Source organism: Micropterus salmoides, unplaced genomic scaffold (assembly GCF_014851395.1).
Source record: "Micropterus salmoides isolate LMB-PRFRI ecotype aquatic unplaced genomic scaffold, ASM1485139v1 Ms_hic_scaffold_8, whole genome shotgun sequence".
Taxonomy (NCBI): domain Eukaryota; kingdom Metazoa; phylum Chordata; class Actinopteri; order Centrarchiformes; family Centrarchidae; genus Micropterus; species Micropterus salmoides.
The window spans coordinates 19507517-19533529 of record NW_024044570.1 but is presented as its reverse complement, the minus strand read 5'-3'; the positions used below and the strand labels follow the sequence as shown (position 1 = coordinate 19533529).

Here is a 26013-nt window from a genome sequence, read left to right as displayed (position 1 = left end):
CAGAAAATCCACCATTTTGGCCTTTGTCTGAGCACCTAACATGTAGATTCCCTGTTTGAGCATAAGGTCAGAGTATAAATACGAACTGTGTTTTGCATTACTTTCAGATGAGTGAAGCTGTCAGACCAATAATATGAGCTTTCAGTCCTACTTTCTGCCACTTATCCCCCATTCTAGGACCAAGGGGTCATGTGAAAATTGAAAGTGACAGTCAAACCAGCATGTTGAACAGGCTGATTGGACTTAGCTGTCATGGCCCAGATCAGAGCACTCTTCTAACACCAGGCCTATCAGAGGTCTTCCTGTTGAAGCCACTGGATCCCAACACAGGACCATCTTATACGAAAAATAAAATCCTGACAAGGAAAACAAAATATTATTAACCCATATCAGTCACTGGAAACACTGAGTCTGAACAACCACACAAATACTAGATTATATAAGAGATTAGATCTACAGAGATTGGCGGAATGATCAACAAATGTAACAACAACAAAAACAAAGTTTTAGCAAGTTGTCTGTAAAAACTTGAGGAATATTAATAGGAAACAGCAAAAACAAAAGCTGCAGAGTTCACTAAAGGGCTTTTTTCTCAGACAGGATTCAGCTATCATATCCACTTTCAGATGAATGAAGTCCACTGGTTTTCCTTTGTGGTCGTTTGAATGAAAATGTTTGTATCACCTGTTTTGCGGATGATTTAATGAGCACATGATGCTGTCACATGAAAGGAATTTTACTTCATTGAAAGCATTCCCTGTCAATTTATATTTTGTTTCATATGCAGCATTGCACGAAGCTCCGTCAAAAGCAATCAGCTCGCCGTCATCCATTCAGATGATAATAAATCACGTCATTATCACTTTTACTTGGGTCCATCTTTGAAACAGAGGGAGAATAAAATATTTTTGTCAGGTGGAAGAATAACTTATCATCCTTTTATGTCCTGCTGAGAACCCTTGAAAATAATAATACACCACAGCAGAAGCACATGAACAACTGAAAGGCACCAAGTGTTATAAATCTGATGGGATTTGCATATTTTGCCACCCTAGCAAGAAGCAGGCAAAAGAAATCACATGGCATATGAAAAAAGAAGTGGTTACAAAACACACTCAGAAGTTAGGGTTCACATCAAGAAGGATATGTTTCTCCAGAAGTCACTTGTGATTGAAAACATGAGGATTTCAAGGTAAAAGCTTCTTGAAGAAAATATTTTTTTATTCTTGTATCTTAAAGACACAAAGTCAAGATTATTAATCATATAATCAGTCATTATGCGCTTATTTGACCTTTGTTTTAGTTTTTTTAGTTTTGAGTTCTTCTCTCTCATTTCAACTGAAACCCTGGCTGTCAGATAATGTTAGACCTTTTTTAGGGAGCACTGTCAGACAACTTAGGAATCAAAGTGTCAAATCTTGTGTCTCCTGCTGTGGGAGTTTCTAGAGCTGGATAAGGATGGGGTTGTTATGTGTTTAAAGAAAAAGTTGCTGTATATCATGTAGAGGAGGAAGCCAGAAAGACTGACTAGAATAATTTTAGTTCAGGATTTTCCTGAATTTGTCCCAAAACAAAGGTTTTAAAAAAAACTTTCCTAGACTGTCATGACAAGCCTTACGTGGAAAATATAACAATATAAAATGTCTATTTCCCAACATCCTTAACATGGAAAAATCCAAACTTAAAGGAGACTTCACACTGTTTGTTTTATCCAGAGCTGTGACTGACTGAAACAACATACTACAACTGCCTACTGGGCCATTTTGCTTTGCAGCAGACTGTGTCATCTACATTTTTGTGTGTGTGTGTGTGTGTGTGTGTGTGTGTGTGTGTGTGTGAAAGAGAGAGAGAGAGAGAGGTAGATAGAGAGAGACACATAGTGCTACATGTACTGGGGTTATGTGAAAAGATAAATTTGTGTTGTTTTAAGTTAAAATCAGTAACCTTTTTCATATCGTTTTCTTTAATGGAATTTAACTTGCAACATGTAGCTGCCACCTCTGATTTTATCCTCAAAGAAAATTGTGGATATCCGACTTTCTTGGTTTCATAGTTCATTGCTTCATTCTTGGTCATTGTCTTGACATTACTGTGCCTCCACCATTTTCTTTAGACAGCATAAGTCAACAAATAAATAGAAAATACTCATATTCACTTGGTTAATAACCTGCTGAGAACTTGTCCATGCGTGCCTTTCCCTCTACTGTTCAACTTTAACACTTGAAACTTGTTCATGTGTAATAAAACAACATCACAATCAATGGAATCGCCTGAAAACTATGTAGGAAAATATAGTAGTTTGTTCCTTCAGATAAGACCCAGAAGAAACAAAGGGATCATCAGAAAATATCCCCCTAGCTACAGCAAGACATCATGTTTTGCCCAGGCATCAGAAGATAATAAAACATTTCTCAAAACCACAGCAAAGTAACAGTTGGTGAGATGGTGAGATGATGAGTTACGTACTGAAAATAATTACTAACAAAGTGTATAACGTTCTTAATTGAATTCCTTCTTTCCTTGTGCATAAACAGTGCCAGAATTATTCACAAGGGTTCTACGTTGAAAAGGGGGTCCACGTTTTAGCTATAAAGGTTCTTCAATAGCAACAAACTGAATCCATCAGAGTCATGAAACACTTCAGAGTTGTTTTCTTTCTTTTGACACACACAGCAAATTAGAGGAGGGTGTAGAGCAGGTTTTGTACATTGAATTTCCTCACACACACACACACAGACATTAGAGACACTGTTGCTTTAATTGTGTGATACATGTTTTAATGTAAGAACAAAAACTTGGGCTCTCCTCATTCCTCTGAAGGATCAGGTAAAAGGCTTGTCTCCTGCCTTCCAAAAAAGCACTCGTCCATCCCAACATCAGAATTCTCCAACCCATGTTCTCCTTTTTTTTTCTCCTGCTTCCACTGATCTGAGCTTGAAATGCGAAGACAGCAAAGCACTAAGCCTTCAAACGTGTGATTTTTTCAAAAGATCTCTAGAAGCAATCTCTGCCTGACTGACCCCTGACAGCTGCAGATCTCTTTATTTCTCTCTCTGCTGGCACTTCATTTGGTAGGAAAGCTCTCAGATTCACACCTCTATCAGGCGGCACAAGTGTTTATTATGTGCATACACACAGAATATCCCTTATAGTGCATGCCTCAAAGGCACGCAGTGTACAGTCTTTTAACAAACACCCTGGAAATTCTGACAAAAACCCCCCAAAACATGTTACAGTCATTTTTGTAGCTTTTTATTCTCTTTTTTTCTCATATTTATTTCACAAAAATCTTTAACATCCTATTTCTTGCTAAACAAAAGGGGATTAATATTGTAATATTCTAAAATATTTTTTCCAGAGCAATTTAGTCAAGAAACCCATTGTGGTCCATAAAATCTGTTTCCTTAATTCCAGCAATGAACCCGAACTATATCCTTTAGCTTATCTGCTCCTCAGCGCAGACACATCAGGTAAAACAGTTTGACTTTCCCACTCATGTTTGCATTTCTTCTTCTTTCTTTCTTTCTTTTTTCTCTTTTTAAAATCTGAAGTTATTTCAGTCAAAACCATACGATTTGATACTTTTAATCACTACAATTCCAGAAACAAAACCTGATAGTGGTGTCCAAAAGAAAACAAAAATCTAAATTGGCATCACTTTATGATAATATGGATAAAAACAGATTAGCTGCAACAATACATACATACTGTAACTAGCAGTTACATTTAAATACATGCTCCCATTTTGTAAGATTATAAATATCCACACCACAACAAAATTACCTTGACAATAGCATGTGTTCTTATGTGCAGCTTGTCTTGGCTTTTTATTATGGCAGCTTTTTCCTCCATCACTCAGAGTGCAGGGTTTGCTGTTGCCTCCCTCTCTGGAAATGAGACTGCAGGCTCTATCATTAGATCGGATGGCAAGTCTTTATGCAAAGTGTTTTGCATAATTACATACCAAAGCCAGAATAGCCACCCTCAAATTTTATGGGTCACAAAGCATCAACAATTGCTGCATTATTGTCCACCAAAGTCCAGCCTCAGCAATGACAAGGGAGGAGAAAAAAAGAAGAAGAAGAGAGAGAGAAAGAAAGCTCGTCTGCCTAATCTAAGCTTGGGAGATTGAATTTTCATTCCAATAAAAAGTAAAGAAGATTATTGCCAAACTGACAACTTGTTTACATATAGTTGTAAAAGTTCAGAGGACTGGCCAAGGCTTCAGGGAGCTTGATCACTAAGTCCACAACATGTGAGCATCATGAAATGGCTCCAGTTAAGTCCTTCATATTCCTAACCTTATGTGCAGAAGTTATATTTAGAAAAAGGACATTTAAAAAAAAACAGACAATGAAGAAGTTCATTTTATTTAATTTCAAAAAGTATTTATGTAGTGACAAATACCCAATAGTAGAAGGCTAGTGAAATTATAGTAGAAGGGGTGTGTATATGTAATGGCTAGTAATTATAGCCTAGCTAATATTGTTAATTATTATTAAATCATTTTAGTCAATAAGATGGAGCCTGCATGAGGACATTCGTTTTAGCATCCTTCAGTTCAGGAAAATCTACTATCACAATGCTTAACTGAAGCAGTTTAGAGCAGTCTGAAGCTTTAATTTACAATAAATATTGCTGTAGTAAAAAATACAAAAATAATAATCCGCTGAAATAAAATAATCCGATTATGTTAATTGCATTACAACATTTGAAGTCTATAGAAGAGTAAAACATGCAATAAAAAGCGAATTAAAAACGAAAAATATATCAGAATAATCTTGTTTTTTATTTTCAGCAATCCAGAATGAAATTATTTTGCAGGAGAGGGATTAATATCAGCACTAGGAATTAATAATAACATCGTAATGATTTTACATTTTATTTGGTCAGCGAATATCCGTCCTTAACAGGCCGTTGGCATTTAAACCCCCAACAGAGAGGCCAGGGTCACAGATGAAAACTGAAACAAGATTTCCTTATAAAGCAAAGTGAAGTGAATTAGAAGAAACTGGTGACAGCATGCTTTTAGTTTTACAATGTGAAGAAAGCCGCGACAATACGGAAACTCAGTGGGCAAAAAGTTCAGATTGGTCAATGGTTTTGAGAAAATACTCTTTTCATTGACCATTTAAAGTGTCTGATGGTCTTAAAAACCGATCTAGTTGACGGACAAAATAATATTCGATACTTGAGACACAGCCTTATGGGACGGATCATATTGTTATCAGAAAATATTTGTCAAGAGCCATCTTGTTTTGTTTTAAAATTGAAATATCACCAATAATGACGGCTGCGGAGACTGCACCTATGAGGTCTTTAATCTTCACTGCGCTTTGTCACAGTGTTTGTGTTAATTTTTTGTTTGTCTGTTATTGTGTTCTACCAAAACACCACCTTCATTTAATCAAACATCAAATAAGTGACAGAATAAGAGATTTGCTTCCAATATGTCTTTGTACAATGTAATTGAAATTGTCAATAAAACAATGTAATTCCCAGCTCAAACTGTGTCACAATAGTACCGAGCTGCTATTGCCTGTTACTAATATTTTTTAAAATATTTTTTGATTGAACCATCTCGCAGGAAAGGGGGGGGGGGGGGGGGGGGGGTCTAGTTAGACACGTAACACATAATAGACAGTCGGTGCGCCTGAGCACAGCTGAGGTTAAACGTGCAGAATAGCGCCATCTCGCTGTTGTGGCCAGATATGCCTTCAAATTTCTTTTTTCCCCTTCTGCTGAGACCCTCCATGAAGATTTGTCCTCTCATAAGGTTGACCGATTTCGGTGTGCATAGCCAGCTATGACAACAGCCTGCATGCTGCTGTCTTTTGGCGGCCACCAGTTATATGTGTTATCGCTGTTCATTAGTGCAGGGGGTCCCGGAGCGGGTCCCGGGACTTGCGGGGGTCAGTGAGCGAGAGGGTGGGTGGGTGGGTGGGGTGTAGCTCATCCTCGGCAACTTGAAAAGTCATTTCACTGTAATCTAATTCAACAAAATTATCACAGTCAAACACAGACACTGGTTCCCAAGCTGAGGTCCCGGGGCGCTCGTGGGTCATCGAGGAAGATAAATGGGGTCCTGAGAAATCACAGAAATAATTTAATTTCTTCTCGTGCGTCATGATTGGTTTGCAGTTGCACATTTACAGGATGTATAAATTTGGCCGATGTTGATCCTGGATTTCAGCTTCTCGGCTGTTATCTGCAGTGCATGGACAGTGTGTGTACAAAATCCCATCAAGCCGCGGAAAATGTCAGATGTGGCTGCCTGTGACAAAAGAAAATCTTATCAAGCGGCGATCCAGGGGCTGTAACGCGGATCTGCGCGCGGGGTGTTCTTGACATGAAAAGGTGTGGGAAGTCCATGAATTGGTAGCGAAAGAGCCCGAACCTTATGGCAGGAGTAGAGTTCTTCACACACTTATTGTCTTTATAACGCATTGTTAGGTTGGCTTTAACATGAGAGAGAGAGAAAAAAAAAACAGTACTTTGTACTGAATATTATGGGGACGGTTTCTGCAACAACTGACACATTCTATAAATTTGGGGGATATAATACAGAAAGAAGTCACAAAACCCAGCATCACTGGGGCTGTGGAGATTCCCTGCAAGCTAAAAGTGCATAGAAGAATAACTTCAGTAGAATAAATGTTTCCCCTTTATTCAAACATGTTCTAAGCCCTGCAACATTAACAATATTTATATATACAAATATATTTTTAATTTTTTCAAGCAAGGCTGATGTTGAAAGTAAATATCCAACTTCTACAGCAATTACGGCCTATAGGTCAAATAAACGCAACTAAATAATGCGTTAAAATCCGGCCAAGGACATACACAAGGAAATGTTTAACTGTATGCATGTCTTTGTATGTTTCCGTGTTTTCATACATCTGCTGTTCGCTCGAAGTTCCCAGTGAGTTGCCCAATAAGCTCCGTTCTGCAGAAATGTCAGGCACAAACTCAGTGGTGTGCAGCAGTAAGCACTGAGGAGCGGAACAACATGTAGAACTACCTACACAAGTAAAAAAAATCAAACTCCACCAGACTCTGCTTTTGATGATAACACTAATGATGAAACTTGATTTGTGTGTGTGTGTGTGTGTGTGTGTGTGTGTGTGTGTGTGTGTGTGTGTGTGTGTGTGTGTGTGTGTGTGTGTGTGTGTGTCCTGGGGAAAAATCAGCATGAAATTGTACTTCAGGAGTTTTCCAATAATTTACAGGAAATATTAGAATTAATATTATTTGTCTTTTCTCTCACATGTAGACGTGTAGGCTGTTGTTCATTGTGTTGGTGGGGGACATGGTGATAATGATGATGATAATAACGGTGACGATGATGGTGATGATGATGATGAAGACAGGACGAGAGATAACGCTCAGGGTGTGAGGTGTTAAAGCACCTTCAGTCTACCACCAGCATCGACCAGAATTACGCCAAATTAATTTTACAGTTTGAGGGAGCTTTGCCAGTGTTTGAAGTTTAGGCAAACACACACGCGCACGCGCGCGCACAGGAAGAGACACTCTCTGCCTCTCACGCACATACACACACAAGGTTCTCTAGAAAGAGGATTTACAGAGAAGAAGAAAAGGAAACCATCTCCATCAGCAGCGGGTGAGGGCAGAACCGTGCTCGGAGTGACACAAGCGGAGCGTGGCAGGCCTGGCCGCCTAATTAATGAAAAACTGATTAAACATTTGAACAATTTATCCCGCATTTTAAATCCGCATAAGCTAATGTCCAGTGTCTTTAATATTACCATCACCACAGAGCCAAGCATCCTCATCATGATCATGTGGCTTGAGTTGCACACGCACATATATCTGTCTGCGTGAACAGACCTGCACAATTGACAATGACAATTAAGAAGACTTAATCAGCCATTTCTCAGTAACACACACACAAACACCGAGGGGCCTCAAACCCACGCACCTCATTTCTAACTTAATGCGTGTTAAAGAAAAGCTGCGCTGTAGTCACATTCAGGCTCCTTCTCCAAACTACTTCAGAGTGACGAGCCTGTAACATTAATACTGCGACCCCTGGAAGACTGATAACCACTGCGGTGCACCTAATGGGGATCTTAATAAAGTATCTATGTACCCCAAGTAACAAATCAATACAAGATGTAGGCCCATATCGATCAATACCTATGAAGTAGTCCTGATGAAATAATGCGTTAGGGTTTTGGGAGGCTGATGGGGGCTGTCTAATATCCAGGAGAGTGTTTGCGGTCTCTTCAAATCATCCCTCTGGCTCTCCGCTCGTCTTGTTCTTCCCCTCTGTGTGTGATCGTGTATATTAAGACAAATCAAACCACATGCTTTGTAAAGGTGCTGTCTCCCTGCTTTAAAGCATCGGCCATGTCGTTATTTGATTCCCACCCATTGCCCCGAAAGTTTAAAGTATAAAAGTTAAAAAAAATGTATTTTTAAATATTATGGACTACAAGCGTCATTCATGCTTTCTCAGAGACTAAAACGTAGTTCGCGATTGGATTTATTTGGCATGCATTTTCAAGCGATCATAGGACATGTTGGCTGTTCCACTGGCATTGAGATGGGCTCACTGTGAGCGCGCTTGGGTTAAAAGAAAACTAAAATAGCCTTCTCAAATGGGGGGAAATTCATCATGGGTATATTCACACTCTTGCTCTACATCAGCTGCAGTTGTCTTTATCGCCCCTATTTAAATCACCACAAAGCGCTGCGCCACTTTTGAAAGTCTGGCAGGGTTTTTTTTTGTGCTTTTTTTTTCAAATGAACTTTGGCATGTTGGTGTTGATTGGCCCTTCATTCTGCATTTTTTTTCTCAATTTCTCTTTTCTCGATCACCACAAATGAAAAACTCCACGAAGAGGAAAGGTTTAGTTAAATAGAACACCTCCAATATTATAATGTTCTTGTTGAAAAAGGGCTATAATGATCACTAGTTTTCCCGGACGTTGTGCTGCAGACAAGTCTGTATCCACTACATGAACTCTGGAGGTCAAAAGCAGAGCCTATTATATTTTTTTTCTATAACTACAACGTCCAGACCTGATTATACCCAATATCAAGGGACAAAACAGCCCTGATGTTGTCAACAACATGACAGTTTTTTGCTCAGCGTTATAATTTGTAGCCGTGGGTCACATATGACGTGATACAGTTTAGAAGAAAATCCTGGGTTATCCCCTAATGTTATTTTATTTTAATACAAGCCTCCCAAATAGATGCCTTACTTTTATATGTGAATCCCTGCTCCTTCTGATCATGTTAAAAACAGCATCACATTTGGACCCCAGGCAGAGGCGGGCAGCGGCCGTAGGCTACTACTTTTTCCATTCACACAGACAGACGCAGTGGGACACAGGGTGGATGACAGGTGCTTAAAATACACATTACTTGTAAAGTTACAGCCTAATAGCAGTCGGCAGCTGCTGTGGTGGTTGTGCAAAGAGGCGCCTGTGTGTGCAATGCCGGTCGCTTTTCCCTTTGTGTTAAAGAGAGCCGAGGTCTCCGAGGTCTTGAAGCTACAGTTCCAGGGGCAGCGGGTAGATGGCACAATTTTCTTACATTTATGGGCAGAAAGCAGGATGCCTTGTGCACTAAGTTGCAGTGAAAGGCAATGTATTTTCATGACAAAAGATAAGGTAGAAGAATGTTCAGGAAAAAAAAAGTATAATGAAGAAAATTTAAGAATGAAAGACGAACACATTTGCTGTTGATAAAGGCTTCATTGCCGTTTTTAACCAATTTGTTAGAGAAGAAAAATGGCATAATAATAATATAATAATAATAATAATAATAATAATAATAATTCCAACACTGTTTTTTCTTTAAAGCCATTGTACTAACATAAGGAACAGGTGCCCCATCTTGCTAAGCGTTTGACTTACGGTATACATTGTAAATGAGCTGCGGTGCCTCAGCGTATGCAATTGAGCGCATGCTGTATGGGCTAATTTGTCATAGTGATACTGTCAAGGTGCAAATAATGTGCATATTTGTCGCTTAACTGTGCGTGCGTGCATGTGTGTGCGTGAAGGGGAGAGAGGAAGAGAGAGAGAGGCGGCAAACCATATTCCTATCTTATTAAACAAATAGCCCCACTAATAGCCCGTGAGCCCTAAATAAGTTCTCAGCTTCAGTGCGTAAACCCCAACAAACGTCAACCACCAGCACACATTCTACTGTACAGCTCGCCTCGGGCCCCGCAGCATCCTTCGCAGTCTGTAGGATTGTTTTGGGGGTGGGGTGGGGTATAGGGCTACCAGCCCGTGTGTCAAAAAGTTCTCACGTCACACAGACTTAAATAAAAGTGACGTCGCAGAGAGTTACACCTCATTAGTTTTTTAGTACAATGCTAATAAATGAGCAGAAGTACAAATTATAGAGTCCAGCATATACATCACGCTCTGTCAACTAAAATCAGCCCGGTCTGTGTCGAGAACCGACCATCCAAAGCTATTCTGAAGCTCTGCTTATGATTTCGGGGTGAATCCAGTGTGTTTCTAGTTTCATCCCCTCATATGCTGATATTTTGAAAGATGTTGGGTGTACTGTAAATACTTGGTCCGATGAAATCATATTTCCTTGCTGGTGATGCTGTGTAGTGTGAAGTCCACGTTTAATTATCAATATGGGGTTTAGATTGGCCTCACTGTGATATACCTCAGAGACAGTTTGGTTGGACAGGCAGTGAACGCATCACTGTATCGATAAATAGCACTAGCAAGAAGCCGAGGATAAAAGACCATCAGCATCACATCATAATCATCATTTTCATCATTATCAACAGCAACAAAACCACACACTCACATATCATCAGCAGCAGCAGAAATCGTGGTGAAGTTGGCTCTCATATCCATCCTGATTAAGCCTCTATACAACAAGGCTAATTCTATTTCAGGCCCAACTCTCAACTAAGCCAGTTCTACTAATAATTACTAACAAGCCAGTGGTTTGTAGCATCACAATAGCACGCGTGTAAATAACTGGCATTTAAACCCATCACATCCACTTACTGGATATTCACACATTTATACGTAAAAAAAAGTTCAAATGCATCATGTAGCCGTTCAGCAACTTCCAGGAGTGTTAATGAAGCTCAGTGATGCAGTTGGAAACGACAAGTTGGAAATAAAAAGTAGACCATAACGACGAAGAACAGCCAGTAATATCAATAGAAACCAATTTCATTTTCAGAAAAAAAAATTAACCCCCCATCCCCCCTCCTTCCCCCCTTTCAATATAACTTATTTGGATGCTACTGTTCATGGCGTATATTATATGGAATTCATCCCATTAATATGTATGTGAGCGCCCAAAGGTGAAACTGTATTCCGCAAATGGGAAGCTGAGTTTGGTATTTCTCCACTTCGGTCCATGTGTGTGTGTGTGTGTGTGTGTGTGTGGGGGGGGGGGGGGGGGGGGGGGGGGGGGGGGGATTATCTGTAGAGGCAGAGGCGCCTTATTATAAATGTTTTAGCAGAAGTTTAACAGACATCAACCTTCAATGCAATATTATCCAAACAGTTTAGCAAATTACTGATGGGCGTTTTTATAGAACATAATCTTAACCTTATAGCAAAAAGTGAAGGCGTTGAGCGGGCCTGTTGGCTGATTGATTAATTATTTTGTAATTCATTAATCACTTTCATGGGGCAAAAGGGCAACATCCTGCCACAGCAAATTGACTCCAGCGCAACCCTCCACCCCACCACACCAACCCTCCTCCAACCGACCACACACACACACCATACTGCAAACACACACGCACATGCAAGGACAAGTTCACACGTGCGTTTGGGGAGTAAAAACAACATGAAAAAACTTGTGTTTTCAAATTCATAAATTATAATTTAATACCAAGAACAAATTTACAGCAGAATGCTTGTTTACAATAAGCTAACACAAACAAACAAGAATTGTGTTCAACTATAAACTTTCACACACACTCACATATATCACTTGCAATTAATAATCATAATCATAAAAAAAGTATCTATACGTTATCAATACCCTGCAGTCATATATTTTTATATATTTATATAAAAACGTGGGTCAGTTTAAACTGTTCATAATTACAATCATGTATCATTCTCTGGTCCATATGTGGCTACGAACAGCCAAAGATCAGTGTTCAATCAGTGATCCCTTTTAATTCAACCACAACCTGGTGTTTTTGTGTGTGGTGAAGAAAAGCCTCAAAACAAGGACAAAATTGCTAGCTTCCAAATACACACACACACACGCACGCACGCACGCGCACACACATTCTGACACACGCGCGCGCACACGCTCACGCACACCACGGCACCTGTCAAAGACCAAAGGAGCAATAACACTAAAGTTAAAATATCAACTCCTTTTCCAAAACCTGCTCACCCTGTTTAAGTCTGTAGCCTAATAATGAACGTCGTTTCTTTTTCTTTTTTTTGTTTCTTTAAATACAAGGGCTAGTGTACTGAATGCACAGATTATATCTATACAGTCAAAAAAGAGAGAGAGAGAGAGAAAACATTTACATTTATATATCAAAGGTAAAATAGGTTAGCGACCTGTGGCCATGCATTCACAGTCTAAATATACATGAAAAAGAAAACATTTGTAGTAATATGTATATACATTAAAAACATAACTTTCAGTGCTACTAGCTAAGTCTGCCACTCAATTTTGAAGACGTTGTATTACCGAGAAAAAAAATGGCAACCACAGATTTTTCTTAATCACATATACTTTGTATAAAGGAAAAACTCGTTGAAATGAATTGACCTATATTTACAAGAATACTGCCTCTAATCAGTGTTTTTCAAGTAAAACACACGACTGAAGTTTCAAATCCAATTGTGTTCCCCCCAAAATGCTGTAGGCCTACTTTAACAACGTTTTTATAAGAAATCACATCATGCTTGTCAGGCACTTAATGCTTGAAGTGAATAAAGGGTGACATTTCAGGGACGCTTTAATAATACTGCTATTAAACACTACTCTGGCTAGGCTTCAAACTTTTAAGACCCCTTGACCTGTCTATTTTTCCCCCCAAAACAAATCAGTTATGTTTTCAGTGTAGTATGAGCCACTGCCAACGCCCTTAAATGCACATATAACGCATTCAGAGCAACCTGTCACAAACACCTTTATAACAGCAGGTCTAGGCAACTTGTAGTTTTTTTTTTTTTTTTTTATTGTATCCAATTGGGGAACTGATGCCAAATATTCAGAGCTGGATGAAATGGGGAAGACGTATAATATTAATAATTTTGGAAAACAAAGTGGATCCTGTAACTTCATATTAGTATAGAGCGAAATGTTTCCATTGGGTCATAAAGTTGAACATGAACTCCAAAAAAAAAAAAAAAAAAAGAAAGAAAGAACTCCCTTTTTCCCAGATGGTATTGGTCATCCTACGAATATAAGTGCGCTTGCAGCATTAAGCCTAGATTATAAGCCTATACTCCTATTGCTGTGGTTTTAATTCTTTTTAGAACTTTTTTTTTAAAACATTATTTCACCTTTTCAAAATAAATCATTGTCTTAGAAAATAACAACACCTGTACTACAGAAATCACATAGGCCGGTTTGGAACCAGAAAGGAGGAACAAAGAAAGTACAAAACACAGCTATACATGGACACAGGACAAGTCATTTGAGAAAAGAAAAATTCACGTTTCGTATTTTCCCTTCCTCCAGTTTTTTTAACCCAAATTATCACTTTTAAATGCACTTAATACTTAAATTTTCCTTATAAGGATCAACAAAATCCCTTGTCCTTTTTTTCCTCTTTTTCTTCTTTCATTAAAAAAATGAATCGAAGCAGGTTGTTCTGCATGAACACTGGGAGCTTGTATCTGCCATTTTGAAAGTTCAGTGGATGTCTCAATTTTTTTGGAGTGGGGGGGGGGGGGGGGGGGGGGGGGATTCACAGTCATTTACGTCAATGTCTTTCTTCATGAAAGCCAGCCCCGTGTAACAGCCGGTTGGTTTTTTTATTCCTTCCACAAAAGCAGCTATAATCATTGAAGTCTCGCAGCCCCCCCTACCCCACCTTTTGTTTGTTCGTCTCCTTCTTGGTTTACTGAATTGACATGTAAGGCCAGTTAAAACTGCTCCCCGAAAGCAACATATCCCTGATGAGAGTTTCAATTGGGGTTTTACCTACCAATCGGACGAAAAATAATTGTTCTATGACCGAGGAAGAGACTGTGCGAAGGGAAGGCAAGCGGAGCAACAACTTCCCAAACCGTGTTGGCTGGTTGGGATACTGGCTCCGGACATATTCCTCCAGGGCGCACTGGGACTTCTCCTGCAAACTTTCCACATGGGCCACATCTGAGAGGCCACAAGCATCTGAGAGGGGGGGAAAGCAAATAAACATTAATAAAGTGTAACCTAAAGTGCTTCTCTCACTAGGAGTTTTCTCCCACGGTGGTGATACACTGGCGGAAATTGATAGCCTGTCAGATATTGAGAAAAGCAATTGTTTTAGGAGATGATTATTTTCCCTTTATCTGTACAAGTGGAGTTTATTTGTCTCGAGGCTTCTTTACATTAATTAAAGTGCACATATTTTTCGGTGTATGAGAATAATTTGATAATACCTTGTAATCATAAAAAAAAACATCGCGCTAGACTAATAATTGCCACACCGCAGATTAAACATATAGCTCTACACTGATGACAAAGTACATTGCTTTATCAATAATATTATATTTGATATTAAAATATGTAGCCTATATAAATAATCTTTAAAAACTCTGTGCCACAGTCTAGAAGAAAATGACTTGAATTTTTAGGTCTGCTTTCCCACCATATTATTTCGGTGTTCCTCATTTTATCGCTATTATAACTCGATTATTTCCCTCGAAAAAGCCACTTAAAAGTGGGTTAAATAATTAAGGATATTCACAGCTAAAGACTGTTTTGGATGGGCTTGTCTCTCACAGTCAGAGGCAGAGCGAGGAAGGGAGGAGGGGGAGGGAGAGAGGGAAAGACAGGGAGACCTACTGACCTTTAGTGAGCAGAGATTTAGCTTGGAAAAAAGGGCCTACAGCCTACGGAGTTGCCGTCATACTATACCACCAGAGACGCATAATCACTATCTATGCTGCTGCATGTGGGCGGCAGCTGCTTATGTGCCAAAGACGCTTGTATGCGCATTGGTTAAGTTTGTAAAGTTTACGCATGAAAACAACCAAACCACAAAAGTAGCAAAGGCGTGTCATCCAAGCTGCAACACACAGCTCATGTTCAAGCCTCTGGAACTCAGGTATTGAGAGGACAAATGAAGCCATCGTGGCTTAATAATAACATGCAATGGCCTGAAATTATATTTTTTTAAAGAAAACAAACCACCACCAAAACAGTGGTGGGCTGCTAGAGCTGAATAAAATACAGAGGCTGATGGCTCGCAGGTATGATATCATATCATAAGACCAACGCGGTAAAACCCTGTAAATCTCTTCCACACTTTTTTATTTTCCTCTTTAATGGTGTAGCTAATGTAACAAAATAGCAGGGAAGTTTGGGTCATGACCTAGTTCTGGAGCATGTCCAGAGACGCCTTGAATCCCTACTAGGCGGAGAGAATATTTTTGCAAATAAAAATGAAAGCCGCCCCTCCTGTCACTGCTCAGTATCACAGTACTGTTAGATACTGACATATTTGCAATTACAGGGTGTGCATGGGTTCTACATGCTTTTTTTGCTCTCTCGGACATGTCTGTCCCCTAAATGACAAGAGAGCGTTGAAACCTCCGCTCTGCTTTTACTGTGTGCAAATGGGACATTAGGCTTGTCTTTCTTTTTCTTTTCCCCTCCCCCTCGGAGCCTGACATCATTTATAACTGTCATTCCCTACAAACAAGACGTGGGGTATACACACATTGATAAATGGCGAAAAAAAGATTTTGTAGCAATTCATCTGCAAGCTATTGGGTTCTCCAAACGTGTATTAACAGCTAGATTCTGTGACGCTTAAGGCAATTATTGTGAAGTTATCAGTCTTATTTAAGTCTAGATTATGTTATATTGTTTCTGTGAGGCTGCACGTTCGTCTATTTTGTTATCAATTTAATTTAAAAATCTCTTGCGTAGTCATGCCACGAATTCCAGTTTAGCCCTGTGTGTGTGTGCGCGCGCGCGCGTGTGTGTGTGTGCGTGTGTGCGTGTGTGTGTGTGTGATAAATCAGTTGATTAATCAAGTGGATTTATAATTTAGTAGCCTAAAGCCTATTAAAAAGCCCCTGACCATGAAGGCAGCATGGGTAAACATTTTAGCTGGGTGTTCATCTAAGACGAGGAACAACCTCTAGCCTCTAGTGCAGATATATTTAGGTCAGCGTTGATTTAGCTGATGTCAGTGTGAGCATGTTGACATTCACACAGGCTGAACTTGGAGTGTGCCCGTCTATTGTCTTACCTGTGGTGAAGAGCACAATAGCCTTTAAGCAGCTATATTCAGCAGAGTCAACGTGCAAAGCTTTGAGCTTTTCCACTTGTTCTTGGAAGATCCTAATGTGGTCCATAAAGGCTACCACTCTGTCCGCAGACATAGGGGAGGCATGAAGGCCAGCCGCCGCCAGGAGGGGAGCCACATGCAGGGGCATGGAGCACTGCGCGGCGTTGAGCACAAATAACTCACTCCACGTCAACCTCAGCAGAGCCACCTGGTCGGTGATCTGAAGATCTGGAAAGAAGGGAATATTCCTGGCCCACTCCACGGCGCTGAAGAGCATCCTGGCTGCTAGTTCACAAATGTTCTCGATGCCCATTATGTTGTTGGGCTGCATGCACTGACTGCCATACCGGGACGTCGGGTAGGGCTCCGCTCTCAACAGAAGAGAGATATATCCGGATAAGTAGGAATGGCAGTGCAGTGGGTCTCCATTTGTCAAGGCGAACTGGCCGTGGTGTGGCTGTGTGGGTGGCACCCGTCCCCTTTGCACGGCTGCAGTAAAAAGAGAAACTACAGATATTGAAGCCTGAATTCTACAAACCTTCATACAATCACTGAGCATCAAAGCTGCTGTCAAATATTACACAATTTACAAATTGACCGCTCACACCTTGGGAAAATAAATGACACACAGCATGTTTGCTAAAGGCTAACATCAACAACACACACACACACCACACACACACACACACACACACACATCATGTTATTGCACAGGAGTTTTAAAAGGACAGGTTGCATTGAAAATTAACGAGGCTGTGGTGGGACTAATCTTTTGGCTACTGAAACGCCAGAGATGCGCTTTAAACGCATTTAACACACGCCATGTATATGTCTATCTTTAAAATGATGTTTTTCAGCAACATGAGCTGGCTGTGAAGGAACACAAAGAGGGCAAGGGAAACCTTGCATGTTTAACCCTTAACCTACTTAGCAATTCATCTCCTTTTACTATACATGCGGGCCTATTTTCGACTAATATTCAAATAAATTCTTGAGGTTATATGGAGGCGTTGTGCGTATAATTCAAGCTGATGTCCGGTTTTGGACACAGTGAACTACATGCAGGATAGATATGGAAATGTAGCCTGAACACGGTCTCTCTTAATTCGATACTCGCCATAATAGCGCAGAATGCTATATTGTATCATCTATTCAACACAGACCATCTCGCTCATGGTTTCATCTAAATATAAATTTGATAGCCCTAATCTAGCCAGGGTGTCGGATCTTATTTGAGAAATGCAGAGCTATAATGCGCTGGAGCTGGATAGTATAATGCAACGCTAAAAGGGAAGATCCAGAATGTGCCCCGTCTCGACCACAGCAGAGAGCGGCTCCATTGCGAGCTCCAGCCGCACAGCCTGGGAGGGAATAGTCGGGAGAGAGACAGGCTATGGGGGCGACATAACATGGTTTCATGGCTGGAAAACAATAAACGTAACACACATACTTGAATAGGAAAATAGAAAGTCCCAATACCTTCCCGTCTCATGCCGACTTTAAGGCATTTTTTGAGGCGGCAGTACTGACACTGATTGCGGTGGTGTTGGTCGATTGGACAATTCCTGTTGGCACGGCATGTGTAAGTGAGGTTCCGTCTTACGCTCCGTTTGAAGAAGCTTTGCACCCCTCGCAAGTAAACTGGCCATAGTGTTTGCCACTCGATTTATCCCCACACACCACACATTCAATGTGCTGTGGCTGCTTCTCCGACTGCTGCGTCGTCTGGTTCGTCGGCGTGGACTGTGTGTTGTTCGGGGGTCCCTGGACCGGAGTCTGAGGGGTCGGAGGGGCGACCTGAGAGGCTGTCAGATTCAACTGGCCTGGTTGAGGGGTGGGAAGGGATAGTCCTCCTTGGGTTTGCGAGGAAAGGGTGCCTTGGGTGTCAGCCACATCGTCCTGGGAGCCTCTCCACACTACCATTGCCATATCTATCAGTCAACGTAAAGAAACTTTTTGTCTGCCGTTTTGGTCTCGCGGTGAATAATGTCTCAAGGAAACGCGGTAAACTGTGATTAACAGCCGGACACACAAAATGTCAAATCTAGCCTACGTTGAATCCACTCGTTGAATCTCCTGAAAACTGTCGATTTATTGCTGTTGGAGGCGTCGCGAAGCACGTTTTCAAAACTGATGCGATGGCGAGCTGAGTCGCTGCCTTGCGCTTAAAGGCCAAGTCCAGGGGCGCTTACAGTCAGCCATCCAGTACACCCATCAATGGGAAAGACAGACTAAATATTAAAATAATCAACCGAGGTAGCATGGACTATTCAGTGAACGATGGAGCAGGTTGGGTAAGACCGTGCCTGCAGCAGCATAAAACAATTGGTGAGCACACTCGTAGCAGCTACTATCAAGTTCCAGCACAAGTCTTGAAGAAAAATCACCAACTGGGTAAAAAAAAATGCGTCTTCTTCCTTTTCTTCCTATGAGGTAGCGCCAGCAAGCGCACAGCTGAAGCCAATGTTTTGAGAGCTTAGAATATGAAGACAACTCTCTCCCCCCCCAAAAAAGCGAAAACACTAAAAAACAAAAAAACAAAAAACAGAGATCACAGCCTACAAACCTCCTCCGTGGACTGAAAAATAATAGGAAAAAGGAGTAGAGAATCAAAGTGATCAAATATGTTAAAAAGGCGGAGGTTAGGAAGTGATTTGCGATTGGTAGGAGCCGGGCTGGCAGAATGCTTTCTCTCTGATCAGCTCACTGAGCTCTCTATATAGTGAACTTTGACACGACTGCTGCAACTTAGCACACGTTACCATGGAGATCAGCTGCCATATAAGGAAGGAGAGTGTGTTTGACTGGTCAGAGCTCAGGGACCTCCCCCTGAACCCCATTGGCTAGTCGGCACTTGTGCTACTTGGTACCTTGCCAGAGCCAGCATGGAGGTCGAGAGGGCCGCTTGGTCCTAAAAGGAGACGTCTTTCGGAAAGAGGAATCATTTCTAGTCACTCTTATTCACCCATATAGCCTAGGTTATTCTCACATGCACGCCCGGCAAACGCCTTGGCAATTTCACGAAGATTAAAAACAAAACAAAATTTGAATTCAATTATTTGCCTCATATCGCGTTGCAGTAGGCCTAGCTAAATCAGGGACCCCTGTAACAAGCTGAAATATCCAAAGAGATTTTGTCACCGAGACACAGGTGCACCTTCAGGACATGATCTGCGCTCATTACAATAAAACTGTCTATCTACTGTGCCCTTATCTTAATCCTTTAGGTGGTCTATGTGGATATAAAGGCAGAAAACACAAACTAGGCTATATAACATAAGAACAAATGAGGCACTCTGACTGTACAATACTCTAAATAAAGACTCCCAACATTATTTAGGGTAGGCCTACTTGTAAATGAAACAGCATGTGTACACTTGTTTGGTCTATGCATATGTAGACTAAAGCCAGACACTCAGAGGGTCACCTTAACGCCATGTCGTCTGAATTTCCACAATTTTCTCTACACCTTCCTATATTTGTAGAGGTTAATAAACCTATTAGCGTTTCTAATCACACCAGGTACCACTCACCACCCTCCACACCCTCTTATAAAAATGTTATGATAGCCCACCCCCCACCCCCCACCCCTCCCTTCCCCCCGGCCACAACTTTCCCAAACCCACCAGGTCAGAAAGGCCACATCTGAGTCTCAAAAGTCAGAGTTTGCCTTTATGCGGTTGTGAACGTGAAATGAATGTAGCTTTAAATAGGGAATATGTTTAAAAATGTCACCTGAGGTTAAAGGCCATGCCAGTCACATTATGGTTTTCATCCTAACCGAACAGGCTGGCTTAGGATGAAAGTCAAGCCACATCCAACGCTATAAAAGCTATTTGAGGTCATTTAGATTCACAATGTATGACATATATTTCCCTATAATAAAGACAATCTACACTTTGTAATAATGAAAAACACAATGCAGGATGCCGTGCATGTAAAACGACGTCGGTGTATGTTCAGAGTTGCTGCCTGCATGGTTAATATTTATTTTAGCTTGTATGTAAACAGCGGTAACAACTGCTTTACTTTATGTCCGGAGGGCATCCAACTTAACACTGCAGGTAAAACTTAAAGCCATACAGATGAACCTATAGCCTGAGGTGTGTGTTAGTCTATAGCGAGCAGCAGCAGCAGCAGCAGCGGTAGCATGCATTGTCCCAGGATGTATTACAGTATATGGGTGCCCCCTAGCGTATGAAGTTTTTGCTTCAAACAAGATTCAATTTAGAGGAGCCATCCGACACGGAAACTGCTTCAGTCTTGTCTCCCGCATCGACCAAACTAACGAGCACCATTTTAAACTGATGACTGTTTGTTTAAATTCTGTTTTACATGACTTGGACGGCAAAGCTTTGAGAGTTGCCAAAGTTGGATTTACTTTTTTGCCACTTCAGACAGTCCCAGCGGTGGTATTTAGACCAATTATGTCTTTATTCTAAAACAAATTAGCCAATTATATTTTGTCTGCATGACTATTTTGTCGGTTTTATTTACAGATCCCGTGAAAACGAGGAGTCTGTAAATAAAAAGAGTCCGCAAGGTATCCATTTATCGAGGATCCAGCATTGCTTCAAATGGTAAGTATACATTTTGCACACTTTGTTAGGACAAATCGACAAAGCAGTAGTGTTTTATTCATATGCTCTAAATTAAATATTGTCTAATAAGCGGACAGGTTTATCTGTTGAAATAAAAGACATTGAATGCTGCAGACCGAGCATAGTAAGGGAGCTATACGATATGTCTCCGGTGCGCATTGAATACGGGCGACTCTATCAGTCATTTTCGTTTATTATCCAAGTGTTAATTTATATAATGATCACAATAAGCCCAACTAGTTTGCAAATACCCATTCATAAAGTGATGTGCTAGTGCAAGAGAGGCAGGAGGCTGTATTCTTATAGTAACAAACCTACCAAATGCATACGTTGCTGATTCGTCCGTAGCGGGATGCATCTTCTCTCTTATTCAGAATATATTTAGTCTTCTCTTTTTCGACGCACAGTGCTCAGACTGAAACTGGCAAAGCGTCCTTTCCAACAGACGCGATCAAACACAAAAAAGGCACGATGTTTATTTGAAAAGTGCAATGTCTGATCATGCAAAAACTTTGGAGAGCCGAAACAAACGACTACTTCACGTTATGTGTTGTTGAGCGAGGAATTGGAAATATAAGTTGACGTGTCGGTCCGAGCAGAATATCATTTGACTGCCTCTGAAAATGATAAGTAGGCTTTACAGCAAGCAGTGGTCCTGTGCGCCTTTTTCTCTCCTACAGTAATATGGCCAAAACGCGCTTGCACGCCGCTGCTTTGTGTGGGCTCCTGAGGAGAGAGGGAGGGGGTGAACTCAGAACAGACACCTGTCTTTGAGTGTGGAGAGGAAGCATATGAGAGAGATAATGCATATTAGAAATTATATGGATCCTGGCAGTAAAGATGTAATAAGACATGTAATTAGAGGTGTAATTAAAAATGACAAAATTCTTATTTTATTGTAAAATAAACATGCTTAACTGGAGCCCATAAAAACAACAGTGACCATTGTGAGTCTTCTTATCAGTATTAATAAGAAGAATAATTTATTTTAATTAATATCAATTATAATATAAAATAATTGTTTACACGTTATAAAAAATAAAGACATAAGCGACTAAATAAACAATCTTTTTTTCTTACAGCTACACCTTTAGTAATTATACATTATGCAGTGAATTAAAAAAGGCTATATATGAAATGATAGCCTCGATTAACTCTCCGTAAATCTATACTAGGGTGAAAAATTGAGCACCTTTTCCACGCATAAACATTTCCACACCAACAACAATTGATTTGCTAGCCTATTAACCCCCCCCCCCCCCCCCCAAAAAAAAAGTCTTGTGCTGCAGTTTTTATTTCCCGGGTTTAAAAGTTTCCTCTGTGATTAGTAGTTGTTCTCCCTTCAAGCAGAGGATAAAAGCACTATATGCTCAGCGAGCCTGCATGCACACAACAATAGCGCTACCCAACGGGACCAGCATCGATTAAGACGAGACAGAGGATGTCGCCTGCACTAAATATTTACTGATCACACACGAATAGCTGGATCCTTAACGATTTCCCATGCTCCGGCTGGGGGAAAGGGACTAAATCACTTTATTATTGTTAGTAAAACAAAGCACACGCTCTGGAACACACGAGTGGAGATGTGCTGATTGGGATAAGTGCAGTTAAATTAATCGATAGTGAGTAGATAATAGTTGAGATTTACGGACGTGCAAACAAAAAGCCCTCACTGATGTATCAGGTTAAACTGACACGTGCACTGCGATTGGTAATTCTTCTTATATGACAAAGCGCGCAGTGGTCAAAACAGGGCAGAGTCAACAGATTGGAGACTAAAACTACATAACTACCAGCGTGAATTGAGTTAAACATTTCTTGCATATCTGGATTAAAAAAAAAAGAAGTGTGAGATAGATCATCTAAAAAAGAAGCCCCTCTCACAACTGGGTAAAAAGTAAAAACTGGAATAAAAGTTGACTTTCGTCTTATCTCTGTCACCAAGTCCTTCATGCAGATAGAGGGATACTGACCCGGAGGTCTCAGAGATCCCGGCCTGATTAACCCTTCCAGACCCGCGCAGGAGCAAATGTTAACCAGACTAATCAACTTCAAGAGACTGATTGAATTAGATGAGTGTGGAATCAGGACAGAAACCAAATAGTCTCACTTAAAAAAATAAAAAAAATAAAATCACCATAAAGAGAAACGTTGGTCTTTTCTGGACAATTGGCTAAATTAACACACACAAAAAAAATCTAAAATACAGGAATTGATTCCACATAACAGCAGAGGTGATTTACTTGTTAATAGGCAATATGTTTCAACCGTTTGTATAAAATAAAACATTTCCATCATACTTTCAATATTCAAAACTTTCTTTAACACTCATAAATAGGCTTTTATAAATAGGCCTGGTTGACCACTTGATTGATGGTGGTGCCCCATATTGCATATTATCAATCAGTGCCCTCTTGTTAAGCTGTTATCGCTTGTCTCTTTATAGCAGTGCTTCATTGTGCTGTTGTAATGTTGCTTATAGGGAAAACTAGACCAGTAAGTCAAATGTCTGCTTGTACATTTGACTTCAGTGAGGTAAAGAATATTTGCTGACAAAACATCATTAAAGTTTCAAGAAGTTTCGACTCACATGGCAAGATAATCGCAGGAAGAAATATAAGAAAAACATAAGCAAAATCTTCTCATATATCACATTTTAACGTTTAAATTTTCATGACATAAAATATTTGACAATTGTGCGGGCATAAAATGATTAAATTAATTAAATGATTGTTTCTGTCTTTTTGGCTTCTTAATAATATGTAATTACAAAATACTGCACACCATTATAACAATTAACAATTAAATATGGTGTGTGTGTGTTTGTGTGTAATTGATTGTATATGTAAGCCATACAGAGGCATGTACAGTGTCTGAAAAATATGTACAACATTGACCTTTTTGTGAAAGTGTGTCATCGTATAAGCAGACATACAGGTCTGAGGCGAGACCATTTTATAAAGAGTTCATTCAGTGGTGTAGATCACTTTCCCGCTGTCTGCATGCCCCAAGGGCCGCTATCTGAAAAGGCAATAGATCCCAGATAGCTCACTGTGTTCAATTTGCCAATGATAGATTATAGTGCCAATTTAAACAGATAGGGATCAATTTGTCTCAATGATCACTCTTTAGGCTGACTGCCAGCGTGCTCGTAATGTTTTTGTAAATGCTGTTTGTTTGAATTGTGGCTGTTAGGTTTAAAGTGAAACTGCAGTATGGAGAGAGGATAGGAGACATGTTAAATGCTGCGTTGTTTTGGCTGCTAAAGACTGGATAGATGGAGCATACGTGATGGTTACTTGAGGCAGCTGCATTGTAGCAGCAATGACCAGAAGGTCAATGATTTAACTCTAAAGACTCGCTGGGAAAGTCTGGGTAGGGGAATTGTGTCATAAGTGCTCTATAACCCTCAGGAACTACTGCTGAAGTACCCTTCGGCAAAGCAGCTTAAACCCCATCTGTCCCAGTGGAGCTGCACAGCGACCAGCAGTACAAGACTGCGGTTGTACCAGGCACTTGTGAGATGTGTCTCTTTGAGTGTGACCTACCCTCCCTTTTCTTTTTAAAGAGGGAAAGTGGGCAGTCCACTCGCCTCACACTTCTTTTTTTTCATCTCCTCAGACAGTGAAAAAGTTCAGGAGAAGACACAAGAGAGAAAGCTGTGGCAACATTCAGTCCTGAGCCAGATATGGTTCACATGTGGCCCCAAAGGCAACAGACAGTGTATTGAATTACTGTAATTCAAGGTGTAATGTGGTAGCGGCATCACACGGATGTAGAAGTGGCTTACTCCAGCTTAAGCTTTCCATTACAGCTATTTATTGTTGAACTTTTTGGTTTATTTTGTTAAATTTCAGCAATATCCATTTTGTAGTTATAATAGCAGCCATACTTTTGATAGTGGCCACCAATGTCTCATTATTATGACATTTACCAATTATATCAAACCCATACTGTCATGTCAAAACCTTGCATATCTAGGTTTTGTAATTTTCACGTGTTCATTTATGTTAAAGAACTATATGGTTTGTAGGACGAGGAGAAAACACCCTGCTGAAACCCGGCTGGATCAACTCATGAACGCATGTTGGTTCTTACTTCTTGAAGATTTTGGACTTTTCCTGGCGACAAAGGATTTTCATGTGACATGTACAATTATGGGATGACCAATAAAATATTATAGTTTGAAGTGTTAGCAGCCAAATAAGTAGTGCTGTGTATACATGCAATTTGCAGTGTTAAACTTGCCATATCTAAGACAAATAAAGTTTGAGATATCATACGAGTTATGTTCTGTTACTTTAGAGATTTTCTTAATACAGTATCTAATGTTGTGCACTTAAATTTCAATAATATATATTTTACAGTTTGAACATGATATTTTACTGTAAATGTGTAAATAAAGCTTGCTCCCCCCCCCACCCCGCAGGAACTATTGCTTCAACTGTATGAGACGTGCTGTTAAAAGCTATAACTATAGTTTTAAAAAAGTGAGAATGCAGCTCGCTATTTCTTAAATTATTCTTTATAGCTAAATCAGACTTTGGCTTCACTGATGCTGCAGGACGTCCAGATAAAAAATACAGCGGGGATTTAGCAAACCCATGTGTGTACTGCCCACGTCCACATCTTATGACAGCTAATTTTTATCTTACTGCTCATTGAAAATAAGGGTATGACTGTTCATTGTATAATGGTAGCATCTTTTTGTGGTGAAAATGTGCACAATTTGAAAATTTGTGATAAATTTGTAAGGAGTCGTTTACACACGTTTCCTGAAATTAAAGCACCGTTGGAGTTAACACTAAAATTAACAACAGTAACATATTACATTGGGCACTTTTTACCAGTTCCAGGCTTAAAGACTGCAGGCTGAGAAATCAATCAAGCTTAAATGTTTTAACATCAGAATGCATTTCTCTGTGAAAGTGTTGCAGACATAAATTTTATAACTAT

At 40.2% G+C, this 26013-nt stretch overlaps 1 protein-coding gene and 1 long non-coding RNA gene across 2 annotated transcripts; one reads left to right on the top strand and one right to left on the bottom strand.

Moving 5' to 3' along the window:
- Positions 1-11830: 11830 nt before the first annotated feature.
- nr2f2 (nuclear receptor subfamily 2, group F, member 2) lies at positions 11831-19186 on the bottom strand. The gene is given in 4 exon segments (XM_038704982.1): positions 11831-14343; positions 16415-16942; positions 17933-18073; positions 18076-19186. Coding segments are annotated over 4 exon segments (1251 nt in total). The 5' UTR covers positions 18383-19186; the 3' UTR covers positions 11831-14068.
- Positions 19187-20668: 1482 nt separating this feature from the next.
- On the top strand, positions 20669-25344 carry LOC119893054. The gene is made up of 2 exons (XR_005442750.1): positions 20669-21033; positions 25091-25344. It is a non-coding gene; the product is annotated as an uncharacterized LOC119893054 (long non-coding RNA).
- The last annotated feature ends 669 nt before the right edge of the window (positions 25345-26013 follow it).